The sequence below is a fragment of the Pogona vitticeps genome, chromosome 1 (assembly GCF_051106095.1).
Source record: "Pogona vitticeps strain Pit_001003342236 chromosome 1, PviZW2.1, whole genome shotgun sequence".
NCBI classification, from domain to species: domain Eukaryota; kingdom Metazoa; phylum Chordata; class Lepidosauria; order Squamata; family Agamidae; genus Pogona; species Pogona vitticeps.
In genome coordinates this window covers 678,830-703,476 of record NC_135783.1, presented here as the reverse complement: position 1 = coordinate 703,476, position 24,647 = coordinate 678,830, and the positions used below count along the sequence as shown (strand labels likewise).

General features: G+C 55.7%; 2 protein-coding genes across 2 annotated transcripts in view; one reads left to right on the top strand and one right to left on the bottom strand.

Annotated features, from left to right (window-relative positions):
- DNMT3A (DNA methyltransferase 3 alpha) overlaps nt 1–14,852 on the top strand; it is a gene marked incomplete in the record, with an annotated part of 79,590 nt that extends 64,738 nt beyond the window's left edge. Inside the window, 15 exon segments of the mRNA XM_078381110.1 lie at nt 1,732–1,839; nt 2,268–2,424; nt 2,796–2,945; nt 3,993–4,037; nt 4,277–4,356; nt 5,386–5,498; nt 5,965–6,148; nt 6,477–6,561; nt 6,751–6,896; nt 7,040–7,130; nt 7,808–7,956; nt 8,643–8,728; nt 9,536–9,605; nt 9,956–10,074; nt 10,751–14,852. Coding sequence (XP_078237236.1) covers nt 1,732–1,839; nt 2,268–2,424; nt 2,796–2,945; nt 3,993–4,037; nt 4,277–4,356; nt 5,386–5,498; nt 5,965–6,148; nt 6,477–6,561; nt 6,751–6,896; nt 7,040–7,130; nt 7,808–7,956; nt 8,643–8,728; nt 9,536–9,605; nt 9,956–10,074; nt 10,751–10,892 — 1,725 coding nt within the window.
- Nucleotides 14,853–17,438: 2,586 nt separating this feature from the next.
- LOC144584648 (uncharacterized) lies at nt 17,439–18,901 on the bottom strand. The gene has a single exon (XM_078381186.1). The coding sequence runs from the start codon at nt 18,510–18,512 to the stop codon at nt 17,532–17,534; it is 981 nt and encodes a 326-aa protein (XP_078237312.1). The 5' UTR covers nt 18,513–18,901; the 3' UTR covers nt 17,439–17,531.
- Between the last annotated feature and the right edge of the window lie 5,746 nt (nt 18,902–24,647).

The following is a 24,647-nucleotide window of genomic DNA, read 5'->3' as shown; positions in this document are numbered from 1 at the left end:
ACTGAAACATATTTGTTTAGTCTCAAGGGTGCCAAAACACTTTATTATGAACAAAAAATGAAACAAAATGAAGATTTATTTAAAAATCATATATTTTCCCCATAGGTAGTCCCCCCCAAAGAAAACACTTTCCCTGATCAATTACAGCTGTTTAAAGGGTATTTTTCTCTTTTGATGCTTCTAAATATAAACAACTAGAAAATGAAGTATTCCCCATTCAAGCTCAACGCCAATACCAAGGGCTAACGGTATGTCAGCAGGACTGTGGATCCTCAATGTGGTGCGTAGTGGATAGAGTGACGGATGAGGACTCAAAAGTCCTGGGTTCGAATCCCTGCTCAGCTGTGGGAAACCATGTGGTTGGAGTCGGAATTATGGAAACCAGTCCTTCAGTCCTTCACTGACCTTGAAAGCCAAACTCTCTTGGGGTTGCTGTAAATCAGTTCTGACTTGATAGCGCAAAACCAGAGTTATTTTTACAGGTGCCTAAGATCTTGATTCTTTCAAGAACTTGACACACACCATGCAATCTCTGAGCCTCTGGGAAGGGGCTTGGTTTTTTTAAGTCCCCATCGACTCCCCGCTTCGCGGAAACAGTAACCTTACTTTTGTCATTGATGCTCTTTGTAACAAAAAAGTGATCTTGGCAGCTTTATGCTAAGAAATAAAATAATGTAACTTCCGGTGGCAATAAGAACCTGTTACATTTGATTTTTGTCCAGTATCATTACGCAGCGACACGCCCAATGTTGTCTAGTGCAGAGGTCCCCAACCCCTGGTCCATGGCCCGGTGCCGGTCCGTGGCTTGAGCCAGACTGGGCCGCAGACACAGACCTCCTGCCCCCCCCGCACGTACTCACCCCCGCACAGCCTGTTTGTGCATGCATGCCCGCGCAAGCATCACACTGCCATTTTTGCATGCGTGCCTGCACGAGTGCCATGCTGCTGTTTGCACAAGTGCATGCGCTCGTTCATGCAAGTGCATGAGCGTGGGGGTGCCCCACTTTCCCTGCCGGTCCGCGGGGTTAAAAAGGTTGGGGACCCCTGGTCTAGTGGGTAGAGCAGGACTCTGGAGACCAGGGTTCAAAGCCCTGCTCGGCAAAGGGAACTCACTGGGGTGAGTGTGCGTGTGTGTGTGTGTGTTTGTGAAACGGGTAAAGCCACTCCTTCCATCTCTCGCTGACCCGGAAAGCCCTCTTGGGGTTGCTGTAAGAAGGCAGTTCCAACGTGGCATCGCGACACAAGGAGCAGGGTCCGGAGCAAGACAGGTCTCCTTTGGGAAGTACAACCAGCCTTTGGAAAGGAAAACCCAGGAGGAGGAGGAGGGGCTGGGGCAAAGCTGTCCTGCCCTCCTCGGAGGTTGTGCTGCGGACGGCTTGAGCTGGCCCTGGGCCGTGGGGGGGGGAGGCGGTGGGACCTTCGCCCTCCCTGGGCTGCCCCCAAGGGACTGTGGTCAGTGAAAGGCAGAAGGGGGTGCAGGGTCAACAGGGCAGGAGGACGGGTTGGCTCCCCTCCTGACCCCAGAGCTTTGGGTGGCCTCTGTGGGGCAGCCGTGGGGAGTGGGTGCCCAGTGTTGTGCCCCGTTCTTCTGAGCCAGCGCTGCCTCATCTGCCGTTCGGGTGCTCTCACCGGCCCCGTAGTCTTTGCTTCATAGACCTTGTGAGGAGAGGGCTCAGGGCCATCTTTCATTTCTTTTTCTTTCTCCTTTTTTTTGTGTGTGGGGGGGTCTAGGTCTGTGTGGAGAAGCTGCTTCCGCTCAGCTCCTTCTCCAGCGCCTTCCACCAGGCCACGTACAACAAGCAGCCCATGTACCGGAAGGCCATCTACGAGGTGCTCCAGGTAAGGGCTGCTCCGTGGCTCCCACCTGGCCGTCTTCCACTCTCCTGCCAGGAGAACCTGGGAGATGCCTTCTGGCAAGCCTTTGCTGCTGCCCCCCCCCCCCGGTCAGCGCCTGGAGAGGGGCAGATCCAGCGAAGACTTTGAGACGGCTCGTGCCAGCAAGCCCAGCTGCGTAATAGGAGAGGAAACTGCCTCCTCAGAAGGATGTGGGGTGGGGAAGGGATTCCCTGCTCCTATAGGTGGGGCAGCCCTTGCTGATGTAGAGGGAGGGAGGGAGGAAACGAAAGTGCCTGCAGGGAGGTTGGGGGCACCTCCCTCATAACCGTGGTGGGGCCCAGCAAGAAGACGTGTCCCCCCAAAGCGAATGTGGCTCTCTCTCCCCCCCCCCCCACTCTCTCTCTTTCATGCACATACACCCCTTTCTTTAGGTGGCCAGCAGCAGAGCGGGCAAGATCTTCCCATCCTGCCCAGAGAATGATGAAACAGACACGTCCAAAGTGGTGGAGATCCAGAACAAGCAGATGATTGAGTGGGCCCTGGGGGGGTTCCAGCCCTCTGGCCCAAAAGGCCTGGAGCCACCCGAAGGTGAGGCATGGGGCTCGGCCAGGAGGATCGCTTTCTGGGGGCGAGAAGTAGCACGACGGGGGTTGGGAGGGTGGGTGCCTCTCGCCCTTGCATGCATTGGCAACAGCGGGAGAGAGCGGACGGGTCTAGCCATCAGACACAAAGTTCTCCAGGGCAGGGATAATCTGCCAGAGAGCAGCCCCCCCCCCCGGTGCTCAGCGCCCCAAGATGTGCCGCAGAGCACACCAGCGAAAGGGGGAGGATCCAAGGATCCCAAGCGCTCTCTGCTCTCGTGTCTTTCCCCGGCTCTTTCCCCCCCACCGCCACCATTGCGGGCAGGTGGGCATTCCTCCCTCCCTCCCTGACCAATGCCTTCCTCCCTGCTATCCTAGAGGAGCGCAACCCCTACAAGGAGGTTTACACTGAGATATGGGTTGAGCCGGAAGCCGCTGCCTACGCCCCTCCTCCGCCGGCCAAGAAGCCCCGGAAAAGCACCGCCGAGAAGCCGAAGGTCAAAGAGATCATCGACGAGCGCACCCGAGGTAGGTAGGGCAGGGCAAGGGGGTGGGGGGTGGGGGTCCTGGCTGGCTGGCCGGCCACGGCCCTGTTCCCCTTCCTCCTTCCGAGCTGCTCTTCCGGGAGCCCAAAGGGAGCCCAAAGGAGCTCCAGGACGGTGGCCACCTTGGCCACTCACAGAGGTGCGTTGCCGACCCTCGGCGCTCCTGCCGGCTGGTCTCTTCCTGCCCGCCTGCGATCACAAGGGGCCTTGGCCGCGGCCTCCTCTCGCAGGACAGCCCAGCCGAGGCCAGATCCAGGCGTCGAGGAGCCCCCGCGCAGCAAGGTGCCAGGCTTCCTTGCGCCCCCCCCCCCCTCTGCCCGTCCTCCTGGGAAGGGAGCGAGCTTTCCCTTGGGGTCCGTGGGGAAGGGCCCCCGTCTCCTCTTTCCAGCGGCTTTCTGTCGCCTTCTGCAAGGCTGGGCCATGTGTCCCCACCCCCACCCCTCCTGCTCTGCTTCTCCTCCCTCCAGCGGTTCCCAGCTGAGGTGTTCTTGGACTGCAACTCCCAGAAGCCTTCACCACTAGCTGGGGCCAGCTGGGGTTTCTGGGAGCAGCGGTCCAAGAACACATCTGGGTCGTCCAAGGTTGGGGACCCCTGCTGTGGACCCCCAAAGAGCTCCCGTCGTGAAGATGCATGCAGTGCTTTGTAGACTGAGGGGCCCTAGCAGGTCCATCGTCCTGCTACCCAAGAAGATGTGGGGGGTTGGGAGGGTGGGGGAGGGAGCCGGGGGGGCGGGAGAGGCTGCCACCTCCCTTCCTGAGGCAGAGATCGGTGGGAAAAGGGGGGGGGTGAAGGCTGTTCCCAGGGCTCAGAACACAGCAGCGCCCGCTGAACGGGGAGTGGCGGGAGGGGGAGGCGGTGCGTGTGGCTCTCTCGGGGGGGGGGCGCCCCATTCCTGAAGACCTTCTGTCCCTTGGTGTGGCTTCACCCCAGCTGCTCTTGGCCGCCCTGGGGGATACAGCTGGCCAGTGGAGCCTGCCTTGCTTTACAGGGCATCATCCGCCTGCCTCATGTGTTGTCTTGCCTTCCCAGAGCGGCTTGTTTATGAGGTTCGACAGAAATGCCGGAACATTGAAGGTAAGGGCGCTGTTTGGGGCTGGAAAGGACCCCCGGGGGTCTTCAAGTCCCATCTCCCTGCTGAAAGGGGTCAGCCACCGTGGAGGGGAGGGCTTTTGATACGGGGCGGGGTCAAGGGCAGAGGGAGGGAGGAGGCGGCACTCCTTCTTCCCTCCCTCCCTCCCTCCCTCCCCTTTGCCCCCTGCCCACACTTCTCCTTTCTCTCCCTCCCTCCCTCGCGACCCGCATCCTGCACCCAGACATCTGCATCTCCTGCGGAAGCCTCAACGTCACCCTGGAGCATCCTCTCTTCATCGGGGGAATGTGCCAAAACTGCAAAGTAAGGCAGTGCCTGTGGAGGAGGAGACGGGAGAAGCCGGGATGGGGAGAGGGCGGGAGACCTGGCGGCTTTGGGCTGATCCAAAGGGGCTGCCCGGGGATGGCCCCAAGGAAGAACGGCTGAACCTCAGAACAGGCAGAGCCCACCTGGGCAAGATAGCCTGCAACCCGCAGGAGATTTTAGCCCTTCCCCCAGTTCTCATCGCATTTCGGGCATCTTCTGTCTTCCGTGGGGAAGGTGGTTCCTTTTTCCCTTGAGCCTCGTGGCACAGCAGTTAAAACTGCAGCCAAAACTCTGCTCACAACCTGGTTTCAATCCCAGGGAGCTGGCTCAAGGCTCACTCCGCCTTCCATCCTTCTGAGGTTGGTAAATTGAATACTTAGCTTTCGGGGAAGGAAGGCAATGCATAGCCCGCATCATTGAATTGTAGACCGCCCAGAGAGTGCTTTAAATCCTGTGGGCCCCGTTTGTTAGCAGGCTTCGCTTTCTCTCTCTCTCTTTCCGTACAATACTCCTTTATTATTATTATTATTATTATTATTATTATTATTATTATTATTATTATTATTATTATTATTATTATTATGGGGGGAGGGCGGCCCCACCTCCATAGCCCGGTGTTCCCCCAGCTGTATGTATTTCAAGTATTTCCTGTTCTCTTTCTGTTCCGCTTCTGCACACTGGTCGGGTGGATGAAGTCTCTGTGGCCACAAGGGGCCGGAGCTTTGCACGCAGAGGGAACAGCCTGAGGGATCGGGGCAGGGGGGGTGCAAATGGGGGGGGCTGCTTGGAGAGATACCCGTAGATCCAGAGCAGGGAGAGGGAGGGCCAGCCTCTGCTTTGGGCTCATAATAATGTGGCCTCAGAAGGGGCTTGGCTCCCTGTTCCATTTTGGGCAGGTGGGAATAGGCTGTCCTCCTTGTCTCAAGAGGAGGGGAGGGAGGGGAGAACAGCCCACCCCACCCCCCCGGGCTGGGCTGGGCTGGCCAGTGAGGTCCTTCACACGCCCCCACCCTGCCACTCTTGCAGAACTGCTTTTTGGAATGCGCCTACCAGTATGATGATGACGGCTACCAGTCCTACTGCACCATTTGCTGTGGGGGGCGAGAAGTCCTCATGTGCGGCAACAACAACTGCTGCAGGTGAGCCCAAAGGTGGTCGGGCTGGGCGCCCCGCGGGGCTGTCTGTTGCCTAGGAGGGTGGCCCGTTTTTAAAAGGAGACCCGCCCGCTGCCTTGGCTTCAGGGAGAAGGAGGAGTGTAGCCCCCCTGGGGTCAAGGGAGAAGCCCCTGGGGGGAGGAGGGCAGGCCCACCTGCAGGGCCCAGGGCCCCCTTTTCTCTGCCTACGCTTGGGACGGCTGTCGTCCGAGTGTGTTTGGCAACCCACCCTCGCCAGGGAACGGGAGGACGTGCCCTGCTCCTGAGGCTTCCCCTCGGGCCTTTTTCTGGGAGGCTTTGCAGCTGCTCCGACCGGCCGCCAGAGGCTGGGTGCAGGTCCCAGAGGGGGTCTGGCCCGGGGCCCCTCCCAGTCTCCTGCTGCCGAGGCCAAAGCAGCGCCTTCTGGCTCCAGCTGCAGCCCCGGCCACGTTTCTCCCTCAACGCCCTGCAGGTGCTTCTGCGTGGAGTGCGTGGACTTGCTGGTGGGTCCCGGGGCTGCTCAAGCGGCCATCAAGGAAGACCCCTGGAACTGCTACATGTGTGGCCACAAAGGGGTCTACGGGCTGCTCCGGCGCCGGGAAGACTGGCCCTCCCGCCTCCAGATGTTCTTCGCCAACAACCACGACCAGGAGTTTGTGAGTCCCGTTTGTGGGGCCGGGGGCCGGGGTCAGAGTGGGTCCCCACCATCTGGCCTTGGGGACGGCGGTCAGGAGGCTGGCAGAAAGGGCAGGCTGGCTCCCAGGTGCTCCTCGCTCTGCTGCGCCGCGTCAGCTTCCGGGAGTCCTCCTGCCGTGACCTTTCCCGTCGGGGCTGCCCTCCCTGAGGCCGAGCCCCTTTCCCAAGCAGCCCACAGCCGGAGGGGGGCGCCTCCCTTCCCTCCCTCCCTCCTTCCCTCCCTCTTTGACTCCCATCCACTCCACCTCATGCTGCTGCTGCTGTGTGTGTGTGTGTGTGTGTTGTCAGGACCCCCCGAAGGTTTACCCGCCTGTCCCTGCGGAAAAGAGGAAGCCCATCCGGGTGCTCTCCCTTTTTGATGGCATTGCTACAGGTGAGCCCCCCAGCCCCCTCCCCCTGAAAAGACCCTCACAGCCCCTGGTGGCAGGCGGCGACAGCGGTGGTAGTCTGGGTTTTGGTGCTGCCTCAAGGGGGCTGGAGCGCCCTCCGGGCAGCTCACCCCGCATCGTTCTGCAAGGGGCGCGCGGGTGACGGGGCCTCTCCCTCTGCCTCCCGCTGCCAGGCCTGCTGGTGCTGAAAGATTTGGGCATCCAGGTGGATCGGTACATCGCCTCCGAGGTCTGCGAGGATTCCATCACTGTCGGGATGGTCCGGCACCAGGGCAAGATCATGTATGTTGGGGACGTCCGCAATGTCACCCAGAAACACGTACGTGGAATGCTGCGGGGTGTACGTGGGGGGGGGGGAGTGTCTCCTCCCTTTGTGTCCCTGGGGTGCGGCCAGGCCCCCACCCCCGCAAGCACCTCAGCCTCTGTATGCCTAACCGCCACCTCTCCTCCACCACCACACAGATCCAGGAGTGGGGGCCCTTTGACCTGGTGATCGGAGGAAGCCCCTGCAACGACCTCTCCATCGTCAACCCAGCCAGGAAGGGCCTCTATGGTAGGTGCCCCCCCGCCCCCCACCCTGGGGTGGGAAAAAGAGTCCTGCCTGCAGTCGCCCTTTGAACCACCCTGTGGGACAAGAGAGCGTCTGAGGGCGAGCAGAAGGGCCCGGAGATAAAACACCTACAGAGATGCTTCCCAGTATTATTACTGGTGGTGGTGGTGGTGCTCTGGAGGATGAAGATAATGAGGATGCCCTCAGGTGTAAGCAAGCACATTTGTGAGATAGCCCTGTTTTACCGGGGAGCCTTGCTTTATTTTACTCCGTCAAGATCCCAAATTGCCAAAGCAGTTAGTAAAGTAAACCCAAGAAACGGGAAGTGTTAAGATCGAGACAAGATCGGCAAGGTCCTCGACCAAACTCTCTTGAGGACCCGGCCAGGTGGCTGGCAAAGAGGGTGTCTGGGAAGGCCCGTTCAGCTGCTAGCCAAAGGAGCAAATCTGACCTCCGCGGTTGTGTCCTTTTGGCAAGGTGGCCCGCGCAGGGGAGAAGGCCCTCTACCTTCCAAAGGATAGGAATTAGCAGGTAGACACCCAGGCTCTCCAACTGTCTCTGCAGAGTGTTCTGTAGCCTGGGGGGGAGGGACAAAGGAGGAAAGTGAAGACCCGTGCCTGGGGTCCAGTTTGCAAGCCCCCCCCCCCGGTCTGTCTTTCCTCTTTGCTTCTCTCACCCAGAGGGGACCGGGCGGCTTTTCTTCGAGTTCTACCGCCTCCTGCACGAGGCCCGGCCCAAAGAGGGGGACGACCGGCCCTTCTTCTGGCTCTTCGAAAACGTGGTCGCCATGGGTGTCAGTGACAAACGAGACATCTCCCGCTTCCTAGAGGTGAGGTGAGGCGTGAAGGGCTCTCCCTCCCCCAGCCAGCCCGCCCGCCCTGGGTGGAAAAGGGGCTGGCCACCTTCTGCATGCCAAGGGAAGGGCCGTGGCAGAAGGCAACGTGGCCCTAGGAGAGGGCCAGGGTGGGAGGCAGAGCAGTGCCGGCCGGAATCCAAGGGCACTTCCCATCCACCCGCCGGAAGGCAGGCCCTGCCTGCTTCCTGCTCTGCTCACCCACGTGCTGGCAGAGCCCCATCCCTTTCGCTGGAGGATGGTCCAGGAAACCCCCCTCCCCCCCCCGACGCTCCTGGGATTTATTTGGAACCCAAATGGGTGGATGCAGAGGGTTACGACTTGTTGCTCAACGGAAAGGATGCTTCCGAAGGTGTCGTTTTCTGAAAGTCCACCTACTAAGTGTCTATTTCCAAAAGCTCTCGGCTCTTTGTGGCTTTAATCTTGTTCTTGTCGCTGGGTTCAGGGTAGGGTAAAGTGTAGGTGCCGTGGAGGGCAAACCGCACCATGAAGTGAGGGGAGGTCTGGGTCTGCGGCTGGAGCGAGTGGGGCAGGGATGAGTGCGGGGGGGGAAGGTCTCAGAGGGGCTGAAGGGGCTCTTAGCTCTCCAGGCACAGAGAGGGAGAAACCTTGTTGCCCTCCGGCCGTGTGACTTTCGTTGCCGCTCTCTGTCCTGCCTCCAGTCCAACCCAGTGATGATCGATGCCAAAGAGGTCTCCGCCGCTCACAGAGCCCGGTACTTCTGGGGGAATCTGCCCGGCATGAACAGGTGGGTCAGCAGCACCGTCCAGTGCCCGAGCCACCAGCTGAACCTTTAGCAACCTTTCAGCATCTCATTACAAACGTCCGCTTGGCCGTGTTTAGAATTTCCTCTTCCTCTAGCACGAATATGGTTTGGCTTAGGGTTTGCTTGAGAAAGGTCAGTTTTCATGGCTTTCTCCTGCCTTTCTTTTAATTAATTAATTTTTGTAATTTAAAACTTATTATTCTAAATGTCCCAGCCAAATTACCCTGGATACTTAAAATAATGTGCAAAACAAAATCATTAAAAATGAACTGGATTGCCAGTTCCTCTTACGTGCATTCACTGGGGGATATCGAATTCTTCACCCCCAAAGCACAAACAGTCATATACCGTCCAGAATCCCACTGCTTTACTTCAATTCACGCAGAAGTGGAATGGTGGGAGCGGCCACTGTTCATGGGTCTCGTAGGAAAGGCAGGATAAAAATGAAACAAGTCAGCTTTCCAGGCAGGCCACCAGTGTCTCCTCTATCAGCCCACACCTCTTCTATGATTCCTCTTCCACACGCCTTAAAAACAGAAATCTGGCCATTGTCCTTTTATCTACAATACATTTTGTGGAACTGTTACCACGATGCTACGAAGTTCTTTGTCACTGTTTTAATGTGCCGTGGGTATTCTGGAGAATTAGGAGAAAATGTGCATGAAGGATTTTTCCCTGCATTCTCAGGCCGAGAGAGAAAGTGGGGTGGGGAGCAGTGGTGGATGGTCATCTAGGAGGGGGGGTTGCTGGGTCCCTGACTGGCTGACCGACCCCTGGTTTTCTCTCCAGGCCCCTGGCTTCAACTGTGAATGATAAGTTGGAACTGCAGGAGTGTCTGGAACATGGCAGGATAGCCAAGGTGAGCCTTGCAAGTGGTGGGCTCGGGGGTGGGGGGGTGGGAGGAGGGGTGCCAAGGAGGCCGGCCTTTCTCTGGATCAGTGGGGGCACCTACTTCTGGGGGCAGTGGCTGGGAAGGGTCCCATGCGTGGCCAGAAGCAGAGGGGGGCTGAGAATAGGCGGCCTGGCCTAGAGGAAGGTGCCTGTCCTCCCTGGGGTCCTCGCAGGAGAGGCTACATCAAGGAGGAGAGCCTGGCTCAGGGTGGGGTTTGAGCTAGCCGGAAAAGAGGACCCGACACACACGCACCCTGCTTCCCGGGGAAGGTGGGAGGAGAGTTTTTACAACGGCTGGTGCTTTTTCACTTCTTGCAGTTCAGCAAAGTCCGAACCATCACCACGCGCTCCAACTCCATCAAGCAAGGCAAGGACCAGCACTTCCCCGTCTTCATGAACGAGAAGGAAGACATTCTGTGGTGCACCGAGATGGAGAGGTGGGCCGCCCGCCCGCCCGCCCGCGCAGCCCTGAGCCCTGCCTCAGCCAAAGGGGTCTGGGGGTCACCTCCCTTGGGTCTCCCCGTGGCCTCTGTGGTGGGATGATGGCGGCCTGACCCTCGGCTGGGATTCCTTCCACCCCATTCATTCGCTGTGGCCAACAGCCCAGTCACTGTGGCTCCTGGGCATCGGAAGACGAGCACCCTATGCTTGGGGGCCTCGGTCTCCCCACAAGCCCACAGCAGCGCATCCCCCCGAGCATCACTTCTGCACTCCCGGCCATCCTGAGGGCAGCTCCCGCAAGGCCAACGTGGGTCCCTCTGAAGATGTTTCCACCCCTCGCCAGCCAAGAGGCTTCCATTTCCCCCCCCCGGCGGGACCAGACCCAGCGCTGCTCTGACCCTCCCGTCGCAGCCCGTCCTGCTCCCTTCTGTCCCACCAAGGACGCCAGGCGCAGGGGCGCCTCTCGTGTGGCCTCCTGCTCAGTCCCTGCTGGGTTGGGCTCCTGCACCCCAGCTTTGCCCCCTCCCAGCCGCGGTGCGTGAGCGAGGCCACAGTCAGCATGTGTCCCGTAGTGAGTCATCTGCTCACGTGGCCCCCAAGACCACGACAACGGGCAAGAGCCGGTGTTAGGCTGACGGGCCCTCCCCCTCCCTCCCCCTTCTGTGCCCACAGGGTGTTTGGCTTCCCGGTTCATTATACAGACGTGTCCAACATGAGCCGCCTGGCGAGGCAGAGACTGCTGGGTCGCTCCTGGAGTGTGCCGGTGATCCGCCACCTCTTTGCCCCGCTGAAGGAGTACTTTGCCTGCGTTTAAGGAGACGCCCTCCCAGAACTGGCAAAGTAGAGGAGGAGGAGGAAGAATCTCAAACACAACCACCCCCCCGGAACAGAAGCAAAGTGGCACCAGAACGGAGGAGGTGGCTGGTGGGTGAGAGGGAGGGAAGGAGGGTGGGAGGGCGAGCGAGCGAGCGAGGACAAGCCCCCCGCGTGGGTGCCTGGCTCCAGCCACGCAGGCCTTCTTCACCCCTCCTCTCCCCAGTCGACCGCCCCCCAATTGAACCATCCACTCCCACTTTCTGTTGGTAACTTTTTAATTCCCTGCTCTTTCTGGATGGGGTTGTTGGTTAGTTTGGTTTCTGCCTCTCCTCGACTGAGCCCCAGCAAAGGGGGGGGGCTTCCCGCCAGCCCCACCACCACAGAGAGAGCTCCAGCCAGGCCCAAGCTGAGCGAGCCTCGGGGCGGCTTTGCCCCTGCTCAGTTTAGGAGCACAACCCCGGCGGGAGGGGGTTTGTGATGGGGCCTCCTCGCGCCTACCAGCCCCGCTCTGCGAGGGCACGTAGCCTGGGATTGCACAGGCCCTGCCCGCCCCTTCCTGCCCCCCCCCACAAGCCACACATTTTTCTGTAGTATTTGGGTGCCTCTACTACACAGGAGACCGTGATAAAAGCCCACCTCCTACAGCCGCTCTGACCTCTTGTTTACAGTTTATATATGTGTGAGAGAAAGATATGTCTATATATAAAAGGTACTGTTACTACTGTACAACTGACTTTCACAATGGTGCTTCTACAACAGAAAGGGGGGGGCGTCCCCGAGGGCAGCTTCTGTGGTGCTTTGTGTGCCCGCCTGCAAAAGGGGGGGGGGGGAGATGCTTCCTAGAGGGACAGGCGCTCTCCTCCGCCCGGGGTGCCCTGCAATAATGCTTTCCTTCCCTCCAGGGCGACCCTTCCTCTGGCCCAGGGCTGGCAGCTGACCCTGACCCCAACACCAGTGGGGCTTTCCTGCCCTTGGTGCTTCCTGGAGGCTCCCCTCAGGCTCCCACCTGTCCCCCCCCCACCCCACCCCACCCGGCTCCCAGGCTGGCTGGCGGAGGACACCCCAGCCCAGCAGCACCCAGTCGTGGGGGCCCGCCTGCGAACCCCTCTGGGGTTCAGTGTCCTTCCGGGTGGGCTCTCCGGCGCCCGGCCCCTCGGATGAGACGGACTCTCGGCTACAGGAGAGAGAGAGACCCGGGGTGGAGGGGCAGGGGGGGCGGATGGAGAGGAGAGACTCCCCCCCCCCACCGCCCGCAGTAGCACCCCCACTCCCTTCTCCCATAATCTCATGTGGCTGGGGGTGAGTGGGAAAGGCAAGCCCCTGGCGCGCGCCCCCCCCTTCTCGCCCCAGCGTGCGGCGGGTGTGAATTGTAGAATTCCTGTTTGGCTTGATCAGGTCCTGGCAGTGCTCAGCTCCTCTGCCGGACAGGCCCCCTCAAGGGAAAGGTGGGGGCAAGAATCAGGATGGGTGCCTCGCACGAGGAGTGGTCACGTTGGTTCCCTCGTGCAAGGTCTGAGGCAGCGGGTGTTTTCCCAGGAAGCAGTCTTGGGGGTGGGGGGGGTAGAGACCTTGGCAATGCGTGCACTTTACTCTCTGGGCCGGCGGATGACCGGCTGGCGTGGGGCCAGCCCCTGGTGCGTGAGGCGGCAGGAGGGACCACCCTGGGCGCGGGCGCGCTCGCTCACTCCTCCGTGTGCAGAGGACACCCTCCAGGGACTGCTCCCCCACGGGGGTCCTCCGCCCTTGGTGCTAATGGGGAGATGGGTAGAGATCCCCCCCCCCCCGAGAGGAACCGACTCCGGGCCTCAGCAGCTCCCCCACCTCTGCCTCCTCTTGGGCGGGGGGGCGAGACACACTCACAGCCTCCCCCCCCCGCCACTCCCGTCTTCCCTGCATGTCCATGGTGCTCTGGGAGGCAGTGGGGCAGGTGCTGAGGCAACCCCCCCTCAAGGGCAAGGGAAGCGGCTGGCAGGCAGGCAGGCTGCCCGCTGGCATCCCCCCCCCGCACCTCAGAGAGCCCCTCGGCTGGGCAGAGAGGGAGGGGTCGGGGGCCCTGTAGCAGACAGAAGGCTCCTGGTCATTTTGGGGGGCTGGGGGCCAGGCAGGCAGCACCTCCCCCTGCTTCCCTCTTAACTGTGAAGGATGCTGGGGCCTCTCGCTCAGGGCCAGACCGGGGGGGGGGGGAGAGCAGCAGAGGACCCTGGTGGGGGCCGCTGGGCAAGACCCACTCTAGGGAGCAGGCGCCCCCCCCCCAACAAGCTCTGTTCTCCCTCTGCCAGCCTTCTCCCCGCCCCGCCCCCACACTTGGCGGTGCTTGAGTCAGGAGTGCCCCCCCTCCACTTGCCCCCCCCCCCTTCAGGGGAAGCTTTCCGGTGCCCTTTGTCGGAGGCCCAGCGCCTGCTTGTCCCTGGCCAACATACGGGGGGGGGGGTTCCTTCTAGTCTCATTTCACTGGTGCTAAAGGGGACACGGGGGGGGTTCCTCTTTCTGCCACGCAAAGAGCTGCCCCTTTGGCCGCTTTCTGCCCCGGGCAGCCTGAGCCAATTGGGGGGGGGGCAGAGGAGAGGTGGCTTTGCGAGAGCCTCTCCAGAGATCCCGTGCGGGCAGGCAGATCTTGGCGCCAACCCTTTGAAGCAAACCTGTATGCTTTGGGGGGAGAATTCGTTGGGGGGGGAGAAGGTGGCCTCAGCGGCAGTAACCCCACCGCGCCCCAGAGCCTTACTGGGGTGGCTTCAGGTCACACTGCTCCGGGCCCTGCGCCTTGCCCAAAGTCCGGGTCCAGGAGCCGAAAGCTTGGCTTGGGTACGCCATGCCCCGCCACCCAGGGCTGTCCGGCAGCCTCCTCCCTCCCCCCCCCCAATTTCTGAACAGCCCAACGTCACAGAATCCCATAGAGTAGACTCTCTTTTTACAACTCCCCCCCCCCGTCGCTTCCCCGGTATGTTGTCCTGGGCCTCCTTTGACCTCTGCCGCAGAGTCCGCCGGTTTCCTCCCCATGGCAGGGGGGCGGCTTGGGGGGTCGATGGCCAGGCTGGCTTGATAAAGAGCCGGAGCCTGAACAGCCAAGCAGTCGCATCCCGGCCCCTCCTGGGGCGCGTCTCCCCACCCCACCCCCACCCCCCAAATTGCCCGAATGCCTTTGGCATCTGCAGAGGGACATCGTGACCACCAAGGTGCTAAACGTTTTATTACAGATCTCTATTGTTAACTTAAGTCTGCTGTCTGGACAATGACTGTTTTTGTTTTCTTGTAGTGGAGTTTAAAAGAGCTCTATTATTTTACTCTTATATATTATTATTAAAAAAAAAGGCATTTTAACTTTGTACTTGAAACCTAAAGGAAAGATTTCATGTGTTTTAGCCTAGTCATTGAAGTTAGCTGAGACGCTTTACTGTTTGTGGGAAATCATGTATTCATGCTGAAGAATTAAGGGTCGAGATCCTGGGACGAGCTCGGCCCCCCGTTCCCTGCTCTCCAGCCGCTGGCATTCCCACCTGACATTCCACGCAGCTCGACCCGACTTCCCTCCCGCCCGTTTCTGTCCCAATTCCACCCCCCACCCCACGCACCTCGCTTTTCTTTTTCTTTTCTGGGATTGCCTCCCCCTTTCAGCTGCTTTTTGTTTCCTTTCTTTTTCTCTTTTTTTTTAGGGTTGCTTCTATATTTATTGACAAATAAAAATAATGTACATTTCAGAGTATGGTTCTGCTCTGCCGGGAGGGGGAGGGGGAGGGGGAGGAGGAGAGTCCCGGCTCCCCGTGTCCTCGTGGGCAGGGCTGTTGTATCTCTGTGTAAGTATTGCTCGTGACATAGCTGTTTTATAAACTAATTAAAAGGTCAATGGTGCAGCAGCTGTTAGAAAGTCTGTCCGTTCCGCCTCCGCCGCCCATCCCATCCTCTTGCCTTTTTTTCTTTTGTGCCCAGAACACTCGAATAAAGAAGGCTCCTTGCTGATGTACTTGTGCTGGAGAACACTTGAATAAATGTGCTGTTTTGTGCAAAACGAAAAGAGAAAAAAAAAGGTGGCTCTCTGCCGTCCTGTGCTTTTTGTACGCCTCTTGCGCTCGAGTGTCTGTGGGGCGATCCTGGTGGGGCCGAAGCAAGCGCTTGGCGAAAAGGGGCGGGTGCTGTGCCCCTCACCCATCCGCACCTCGATACCCGACGAGGAAGAGCAGCCGTGGCCGGATCTGCGCAGGAAAAAAAAGATGTTTGGGGCAGGACATTGGGGAGGTTGCGCCTCCGTAGGGTCACAGGAAGCCAGAGGTGGGTGACTGGGTGGTTGGCACAGAAGAAGGGAATTCAAGCGCAAGGCTTACACTCTTTTTAAATTGTGCTTTGGCACCTTTCCACCTGTTGTTATTGCAGATGAGAACCCTCTGACTTTGCATACCAATAAGCAGGCCACTTGCCAGCGGTCACCATTCCCTGTTCAACCACTGGTTGCGATCCCGACGCTCTTGCTGGGTTGGGTTGGGAGGGCACACAGCAGAAAAACAAAATGTATCCAAAAATCTTAATTCGGGTTGTCATGGGATACGGGCAATACTTCAGACCCTCTGGGGAGATGTTCGGCCCCACGTGGCCTCCCCAAAGCTAAAGGAGCAGCAGGCTCCCCCATCTGCTTCCAGCAACAGGCTGGCAGTCCAGGCCTGCCTTGTGGAGGGCTCACGTCCCGGGGTTTAGCTGGTGGTGGGCATCCTTAAGAGACCAAATGGCTAACATGCGCTGGATTATGGAGAAAGCCAGAGAGTTCCAGAAAAACAGCTTCTGCTTCATTGACTACACTAAAGCTTTTGACTGGGTAGACCACAGCAAACTATGGCAAGTCCTTAAAGAAATGGGAGTGCCTGACCACCTTGTCTATATCCTGAGAAACCTATACGTGGGACAGAAAGCAACAGAACTGGACATGGAACAACTGATTGGTTCAAAATTGGGAAAGGAGTACGACAAGACTGTATATTGCCCCCGGCTTATTCAATTTATGTGCAGAATACATCATGCAAAAGGATGGACTAGAGGAATCCCAAGCTGGAATTAAGATTGCCGGAAGAAATATCAACAACCTCCGATATGCAGATGATACCACTCTGATGGCGGAAAGTGAGGAGGAACTAAAGAACCTCGTAATGAGGGTGAAAGACGAGAGTGCAAAAAACGGTCTGAAACTCAACATCAAAAAAACTAAGATCATGGCCACTGGTCCCATCACCTCCTGGGAAATAGAAGGGGAAGATATGGAGGCAGTGACAGATTTTACTTTCTTGGGCTCCATGATCACTGCAGATGGAGACAGCAGCCCCGAAATTAAAAGACACCTGCTTCTTGGGAGGAAAGCGATGACAAACCTTGACAGCATCTTAAAAAGCAGAGACATCACCTTGCCGACAAAAGTCCACAAATAGTCGTGATGTATGGAAGCGAGAGATGGACCATAAAGAAGGCTGACCACCGAAGAATGGATGCTTTTGAACTGTGGTGCTGGAGGAGGCTCTTGAGAGTCCCCTGGACTGCAAGGGGAACAAACCTATCCATTTTGAAGGAAATCAAACCCTGAGTGCTCACTGGAAGGACAGATCCTGAAGCCGAGGCTCCAATCCTTTGGCCATCTCATGAGAAGAGAAGACTCCCTGGAAAAGCCCTTGATGTTAGGAAAGTGTGACGGCAAGAGGAGAAGGGGACGACAGAGGACGAGATGGCTGGACAGGGTCATCGAAGCAACCAACATGGCTTTGACCCAACTCTGGGAGGCAGTGGAAGACAGGAGGGCCTGGCGTGCTCTCTGGTCCATGGGGTCACGAAGAGTCGGACACAACGACTAAACAACAACAATAACAAAGGCATCCTTAGGCTGCAGGTGTGTGCAGGAGGGAAGGATGGGGGGGGGGCTTTGCTCTCTTGCAGGAGACAACCCACCCTCTGGGCTTCGGGTGTCCCTCCCAACCCTGTGCGCGGAAGGGCATCTCCCCGAAAGACTCTGCCGCCCCCCCCCCAGCCCTTGCTTTCGTTTGCGCCCTTTAGCGAGGCGGGCCCGAGCCAGGCGATGGCGAGAGGCAGCGCGGCGGCGGCGGCGGCGGCGGCGGGGAGAGGGACACCCCCCCCAATGCAGACCCCACTGAGGGACGGCTCGGCTGCCGATGCCCAAGATCCACGCCTAACTCGAGCCCCGACCAGCTCAAGTGGGCGGTGGAGGAAAGGCTGCCCCCGCCCAGAGACGGTCCCTCGGGGCGCTTTGCCGTTTCTGAACGAGGCCGCCTCCGCCTCCGCCGCTTTGCCCCCGACCTCGGGAGGGGCTGCCCTCGAAGGGAGGCGGGTCGGGAGGGAGGGAGCTGAGCTTCGCCCGCAGCGCCGCCCTCGCCGGAGCCCCTGCCCGGCCAGGCTCAGCGGGTCTCCTCGGGACAGGACCCCGGAGGGGGGGGCGCGGCGGCGGGATGGGGCTCCTCCGCGTTTGCGGTGTTGGAGGGACCCCCCCCCTTCCCGGCCCTCGCTGCGGTGGCCTGGGGGGGCCCCCTCCCTCCCTCCCTTCCTTCCCGGCCCCTCCTAACAAGCCTTGGCGCCCACCTCCTTCCCGCCGCCTCCCCGGCTCTGGCCACGCGGGGGCGCCCCTGCCCCGGGCGAGAAACGGAAGGCGCCCTTCTCACGACCTCGCCCCCCCCACCATCGGCGCCGCCCGGCTGTGGGCAAGAAGGAGGAAGGCCGAAGGAGCATCCGGGAAGGATGATTCCCCCCCTCCCCGGCCAGGTCCCAGGAGGGGGAAAGGAGGCAGCCCTCGGGAAACGCGTGTCGGGCCGCGAGGCACGTGAGAAAGGGGGACACGCGGGGAGAGCTGGTTGGCGGGACTCGGAAGGGCCCGGGCAGGGGCTCCCCTTCTCCACACCCGTGCGTGGCTGTATTCACACGCGCACAGAGAGGAGGGGCTCCCCGGGTCTCCGCGGAGGGAAGGAGGGAGGGGAGGACACGCTTCGCACGGACCTTCCTCGGGGAGGGCGGGGGGGGAGGAGGGGGAGGAGCAGCAGCAGCAGGAGCCCCTCCCCAGGCGCCCTCTGCGGCTGCGCAACCACGACAGGCTCCCCCTCCTCTTGGCCGGGCCTAAGAACCGCTTTTCCCCGCCCGCCTGCGTACCGATTGGCTGGCCCTCCAGCATTGCGGCCTTCCATTGGCTCCCCGCGATGCCTGTCAGACGAAGCGGTTTCCATGGCGGCGGAGACCGCGGCGGGGCCTTCTCTTCCTTCCGGACCACCTCTCGATTTCGCTGCCCAGCCGGGCGCCGAGGGGGAAGGCGGGAGAGACGGGGTAATGGTTCCGAGGGAGGAACCGGGACCCCCATCGGGAGGGTCTCACGGGCAGGAAAGGAAGCCACCCCCCCTCCGGGGACCGCTGGGCCCCCTCCCTGCCTGGTCGCCTCCCGGTCGGAGAGAAAGGGCCGAGAGCCTCCCTGGCGAGACCGCCCTTGGGCTCCCTTTTTTTGCGGGGGGGGGGGCGCGCGCTCCCTTTGCCCCCCTTTTCTGCTTTGGATTGCGGGCGGGTTGGGGTGGGGGGATGGGAATCTCTGGCTGGCTGGCGTTGTTTTGGCCCCAGGGCTCCTCCCCCAGCCGGGCAAGCGGTGCCAGGAGGGCATCAGGCCCGCTCGCCCCCCCCCCCCGGGCACCTACCGCCCCTGGTCTCCTGAGGGGCCTCCTCGGCCTCGGCTGGTGGGCGTGAGCGAGGCTGGCGGATTCGACACCTGTGGAACCTCTGACTGCCCGAGAGAGAGAGAGAGAGATTCATAACCGGGGTGCAGGTGGAGAGAAAGCCAGAGCGACCAGCCCTTCAGCCACAACTGGAAGAGAGTCCGGATCCTTCTTTGCTCCCTCTTAACTCATGAAGGAGCTGCATTTAATTTGGGACCCACCGTCTGCAAGGCCCCTTCCTTGGATGCACCTCTTAGGGTAGGGAGGGGGTTCTGAGTGCGTCAGAGAGGCTGAGAGCAGTGGCCTCAGGACACTCCCCCCCCCTTTTTTTTTTAACCAGCATGGACTCCTGGCAGGACGACCCCAGGCGGAAGGGTCATAATGGAGGCACCAAACCAAGAGGCATCGACCCATGCCAGGGAACTACTGGCTGCAGCATCAGAAGAGAACCGACAGTTTAAATGGTGAAGGAATGGAGAAATGTGTGGAGGGCAGCAATAGTAGCAGATGGTGACACTGGCAGAGGATCTTGCACAATGGCAGTGAAGCTCAAGGTTAGTTTGCAGAAAGAGGCAGTGGTAAACCACTGCTGTACCTCTCTTACCTTAAAAACTCTATGATGAGTCAATCCAAAATGAAACAAGAGATAGTGCAGAAAGATGAAACTCCCAGGTTGGAAAGCACTCGGCCAGGGGGAAAAGCAAAAGACAAATATGAATACTGCTTTCGGTAATGATGTGACTAGATTAAAGCCAAAAGTATATTTAGTGGCACAGAGGTGAAAGGAAAGTTATCCTGCACAGTGCTTGCAGTTGGAACATGGAATGTGAGAAGTATGAATCAAGGTAAACTGGAGGCTATCAAACAAGTACAATAATGGAAGATATAAACATTGCAGTGCTTCAGAAGGAATGGAGTGTCTAATAAGGCATGGAGTATCTAATACTGAGACATGGTGTAGCACAGACAGTTAGGGCTGCAATATGAAATCTGAACAAATAATATCAATCATCTGTGCTCCAACAACAGATTTTGGAGATGAAACGTAAAACTTACTGTAGCGGGCCGCTCTCAAGCCTCTACCAATACAGGCCTCCGAGAGTGCTCACTACTATTCTTCACTTGCTGCCACCAACCTATCCTTAGTACTCACAAAGGACAAGTTTTTCTTTCAAACAAATAAAGTGTTTATTGATTTGTACAAAATAAAAAGGGTGAATCACAGGTAATAAATCAAGTTGTTAATCACGTTTCTCAATTACTAGATCACACAGACTTTTCCCTCACTGACTATCTCTCTCAAATCTATCTCACTCTCTCAATCAACTTCTCTTATCTTTTCAAACTCTCCAAAACTTCCCCTTTCACACATCACACACACCTTATATAATCCAGCTCCTCCCCCTTCTGCATCACCCTCCGTCCTCTCATTGGCTGAGGTTCCCCTGCCCAGCTGTGACGGACAGGTGAGAGCAGAGCTGTATGCCACACTTACATCCAAACATCCAGGAGCAACTTGATCACACACCAAACAAGACATGCTTATAATCATAGATGACTGGAATTCAAAATTAGGAAACATCAGAACCAAATGTGGGAAAATTTGGTCTCGGTGTCAGAAACAAAACAGCAGAATGGCTCATACAGTTGTGTGATGCCAACAGTATTGTTTATTGCAAATATATGCCTCCAGCAGCTGAACAGATGATAGTAAACATGGAATTAAAAAAAAGGAAAGAGCTGGCATGGTTCCAAATATTGCATAAATGCAAGAGTAGATTATACCTTTTATTGGGCCATTAAATATAAAACAAATAGGAAGCTTTCATGGATGAAATCCACTTCCTCAGGCTCTAAACACATGTTCTTCATGGATGGTGCATAAAATTTATCCAGAAATTTATGTTAGATATCTGGGGGAGATAATTCTTTTGGTAAAGCTGGGCCTCTCACTGTCTCTGTGAGGTCTGGAATATTTACACCCTGGCTCTTAAGACCAAAAGTCTGCTAATTACCCTGTGATCACACACCCCAACACCCTCTCACACTGTTTGCTTGAAACAAAGTTTCCTTTTAGTTGTGGGGATGGGAAAAGACAAGTGCCAGCTTGTAATAATAATGCCCTCCATGGGCACAGCCCTTGTTGAGGCGGAGGGGTTTGCCCACTTCAGTGAGGTTGGGAGCCATGCTGAAGGGTCTCCCAAGCCCAACAAGTCTCAGCTGAGAAGCCAGACCAACTGCGTCCACCAACTGTCAATTAGGATGAGAGGAAAATAACAGAAATCTATACTGGATTGGTCATCGCCCAGATCAACAAGGACCTCATCTGATGCTAAAGCCCCTGGACATCTGGTGACAAAATGGGCTACAGGGCTCAGCAAACCCTGTCGAGCGACTAGGACAGGCTGCTGCAAAGTTACTGGAACAAAGTAAATGCAAAACTTGGACTCTCACTGAAAATCGAGAAATTATGAAATGTTATTACGAGACAAACCCAACCAACATCCTAAAGGAAACAGACCAGCTCATGTGTAGCACAGCTGCCATAATAACCATGGAACCTGGTTACAAGCTGCTAAAAAACCAGAAAGCTTGTGACACTCCAAAATGGAAAATTCAGCTGGAAAGAAAAATAAACAAATTACGTGCAGACATTAGCATCTTAAATTCTTGAAAGATTCAAATCTTAAAACTGTAAAAGCCAGACTATGCAAAATATATGAGCTAGAAAGGAAAACAATCCTTGAAACTGTGGAAGAATTAACAGCTACAGCAAAGGAAACTGAAGAATATGATGGACATTTGAAACAATATAAAGAAAACACGCAATTTCAAAATAACCAATGATTATTCTCATTATGAGAAAATGCAGAACAAATGAAATTAGGCCCATATAAAGATAATGCTCTAAAATTTTGGAAAGAAATATGGGAAAACCCAACTGGACATAACAGAAACGCCTCGTGGATTAAAGACATTTGTAAACAAACTCAAGGAAAACAAATGGATGATATTGTAACAACTAAAATGATTAAGAGGCAAGTAAAGGCTGTGAAAAATTGGAGTGCGCCTGGTCCAGATGAGCTCCATGGATTTTGGTTAAAGCATCTAACAAGTCTCCATCAAGGTATAGCAGTGACATTTAACCACTTCAAAATTCTACAACTGAAGACTGGAGGACAACAGACCGCACATTTCTTATAATAAAGATCAAAAGGGCAATTAACCCATTAATTATAGACCAATTACATCCCTTCCAACAATGTTCAAGCTCCTCATAAGAGTACTTGCAAGATCAGTACATAATTATTTAGCTGAAAAATCCCTATACCCAAATCCCTATACCCAACTGAACAGAAAGGGAAAATTCATGAGGTACAGAAGATCAGCTGCTTATTGATAAAATGATACTTAAGAATGCAAAAAGGAAAAAAAAACTTAACATGACCTGGATAGACTATAAAAAGGCATTTGACTCATTGCCACACAGCTGGATTAGCACCTGCCTAAAAATTTTTGGGATTTGTAAAAATATTCAGAAGTTCCTTTTAAAAAATGGAAAATTTTCTTAATGGCCCATGTTGAAGAAATTGGGGAAGTTAGCATCAAAAGAATATTTCAGGGGAATTCTTTGTCACCACTGCTGTTCAACATCTCACTGATCCCCATGCCAATAATTTTAAATATCACTGGATTGGGCTACCATATTTCAGAACAAGCAGAAAAAAAAATCAGTAGTCTCTTATACTTGTTTATGAAAGTTAAATAGTGATTTACTTTATAGGTACAAAGTTAGTCTGGAAAAATCCTTTTGATTTCTGGGTGTGAGTTAGGTAAAATTTCCAAGGACGGTTACTTTTGCAGTTTGCAAACTCTGTGCAAACTCTGTGCAGCTCAAGGTGACCTTTATCTTGTAACCAAGCAACTATCTTAGCCCAGAAGGAGCAAGGACATAACTCTCTTATTTAAGATTCATGTGAAGGAAGAGAATTCCAGCATGAGAGGAGAAGAGGTTTTCCAGCACGGAGGGAGTTAGAAGATGGACGTCAGAAGAACTTTATTTTTGGAAAGGACAGTAAGACTGACTTCTACCTAATAGAATCTACAGTTTTGTTGAAAATGTAGTTTTACTGGAATTAGAGAGAAGGTCAGCCTTCCTCTAATTATAATAGTTAGTGGTTTGTTATTTTCGTTTTTTATAGAGGAATTCTGTCTTTTGGTGATGGCTGGGGTTGGAAATAATTGATATGTCTTGTTTTACTTGCTTAAACAAATTTCTTTCTTATCTTTATATTTTTCTAATAAAATTATAAAAATGCTAAATGTCTGGAAGTTGGCTTCTTGGATAGACCATAAGCTACAATAGTTAATTGGCTTATTTAGATTGATGTGCTCAATACGGCCATGTTTACTCAATGCTACCATTTGGGTCCTACATATTAAAGAGTGCTAGGAAGATTAGATTCCCTAGAACTCCTATAAGTGCTTTTGTTCTTTCTTAAATCGGGTCAGACTTGGGAGAAAGAGTGTTCAGCTGCCCTAGGGTAAAATTAATGGACCCGGTTTTGCCTGGTAAAGGAGCTGATCGTTCCGGACCCTCTCTGTCTCGTGTAAAAGCAGTTTATTAGGAAACTCGGCTTTTAGGACATGGATGACCTAAAACTATATGCAGAAAGTTCCAAAAGAAGTTCCAAAGAGATAGAATCACTTGGTTGTTGTAGGTTTTCTGGGCTGTTTGGCCATGTTCTGAAGGTTTTTCTTCCTAATGTTTTCTTCCTAATGTTTTTCTTCCTAATGTTTTCTTCCTAATGTTTTGCCTGGCTGGCATCTTCAGAGGACAGGACTTAGAACTCTATCTGTGTTCTGGTGTAGTGTGTGGAATAATTGAGTATTTATAGTCATGGGATCTGACAGCAACCATTGGATCCCGGCCATGAAAGCCTTTGAGAATACAGTACATAGAATCATTGCTAAACACTGTGAATATTTAGTGAAGATATCCAAATGAAATTTAGAGTTTGTGAGGGTTCGTTGTGGTGGGCTGTCTTTTCTTCAATAAACGGACGAGGCATAGAAGGAACATCAAACGGTGTCGTATTTATTTCAACATTAACATCTTCTGTTACACCACCCATGAAAGGGTTCAGAGACGTTTGGAGACCATGGTTAGGCTTTAAGGGGGTCCATAAACTATGTACAAAGGGGTTAGTAGTCTCTGGGTTCCAAGGACCTGTTAAGGGCGGCACAGGTCCCAGTCCAGGGTTCAACTCTTCTTCCAGGGAAATCAAGGGTAAGGTCTCCTCGTCCCCACTCCAGCCGTCCCAGGAGGATCCCTCTCCTCCTTCGGCACCCCAAGGACCGGGTAACCCCCCCAGCTTCTTCAACTCGGCGATATGCCATTGTCGTTTACGCTCCAACTCCCTGGCGACCGCCTCACGCTCTTCTCGTAGCTTTCTCCGCCACTCTTTGGCCTCGGTTTCTCCCCAGTAGGACGGGCGAGGCTTTAGTCCCAGTTGTCGGCGTTTTTCTGCCTCCTCATGGGGAATCCGGACCTGCTCCCACTTGAGGGTCCAGGGATCCTTCATCCAGACCCACTCCCAACCGCCTGGAATGTCCCTGGCCCTCTCCCTTATATCCCCCATCCCCGCTTCTATCTCCTCCCCTCTTTTTCCCGCCTGAACTCGTCCCGGTTCGCGGGTGATCTTTAACCCTTTCACAACCTCCTCTAGGTCCCGGGTATCCACCCCCTTGCTCAGGGTAAGGGTTCCGCCGCATTCTGTCCCCCAATCAGGGGTCTCCACTCCTCTCTCTTCCCGTCGCGGTGGGGATGGTGGGGGGGGATGTCTGAGTCTGGCTGTTACTCTTCGGGAGCAGCGGCACTCCTACCATGGCTTCCACTTTGGGAGCCTCACAGAGTTGACAAATGTGCAGCTCTGTTTATACATCGTGGCAAAATCCAAACACTAGGTGGAATAGAGTTTTAAAATGACAGTGTTATAAAATCACTATCAAGTGATGAAAATTATAAATACCTTGGAATACTAGAAGCAGATAACATTCTACACACAAAAGTTAAAGAACTG

Coding starts and splice junctions, on each gene's coding strand:
- LOC144584648 (XM_078381186.1), bottom strand. CDS start 18,512: ATGCCCTCCTGGCACCGCTTGCCCGGCTGGGGGAGGAGCCCTGGGGCC.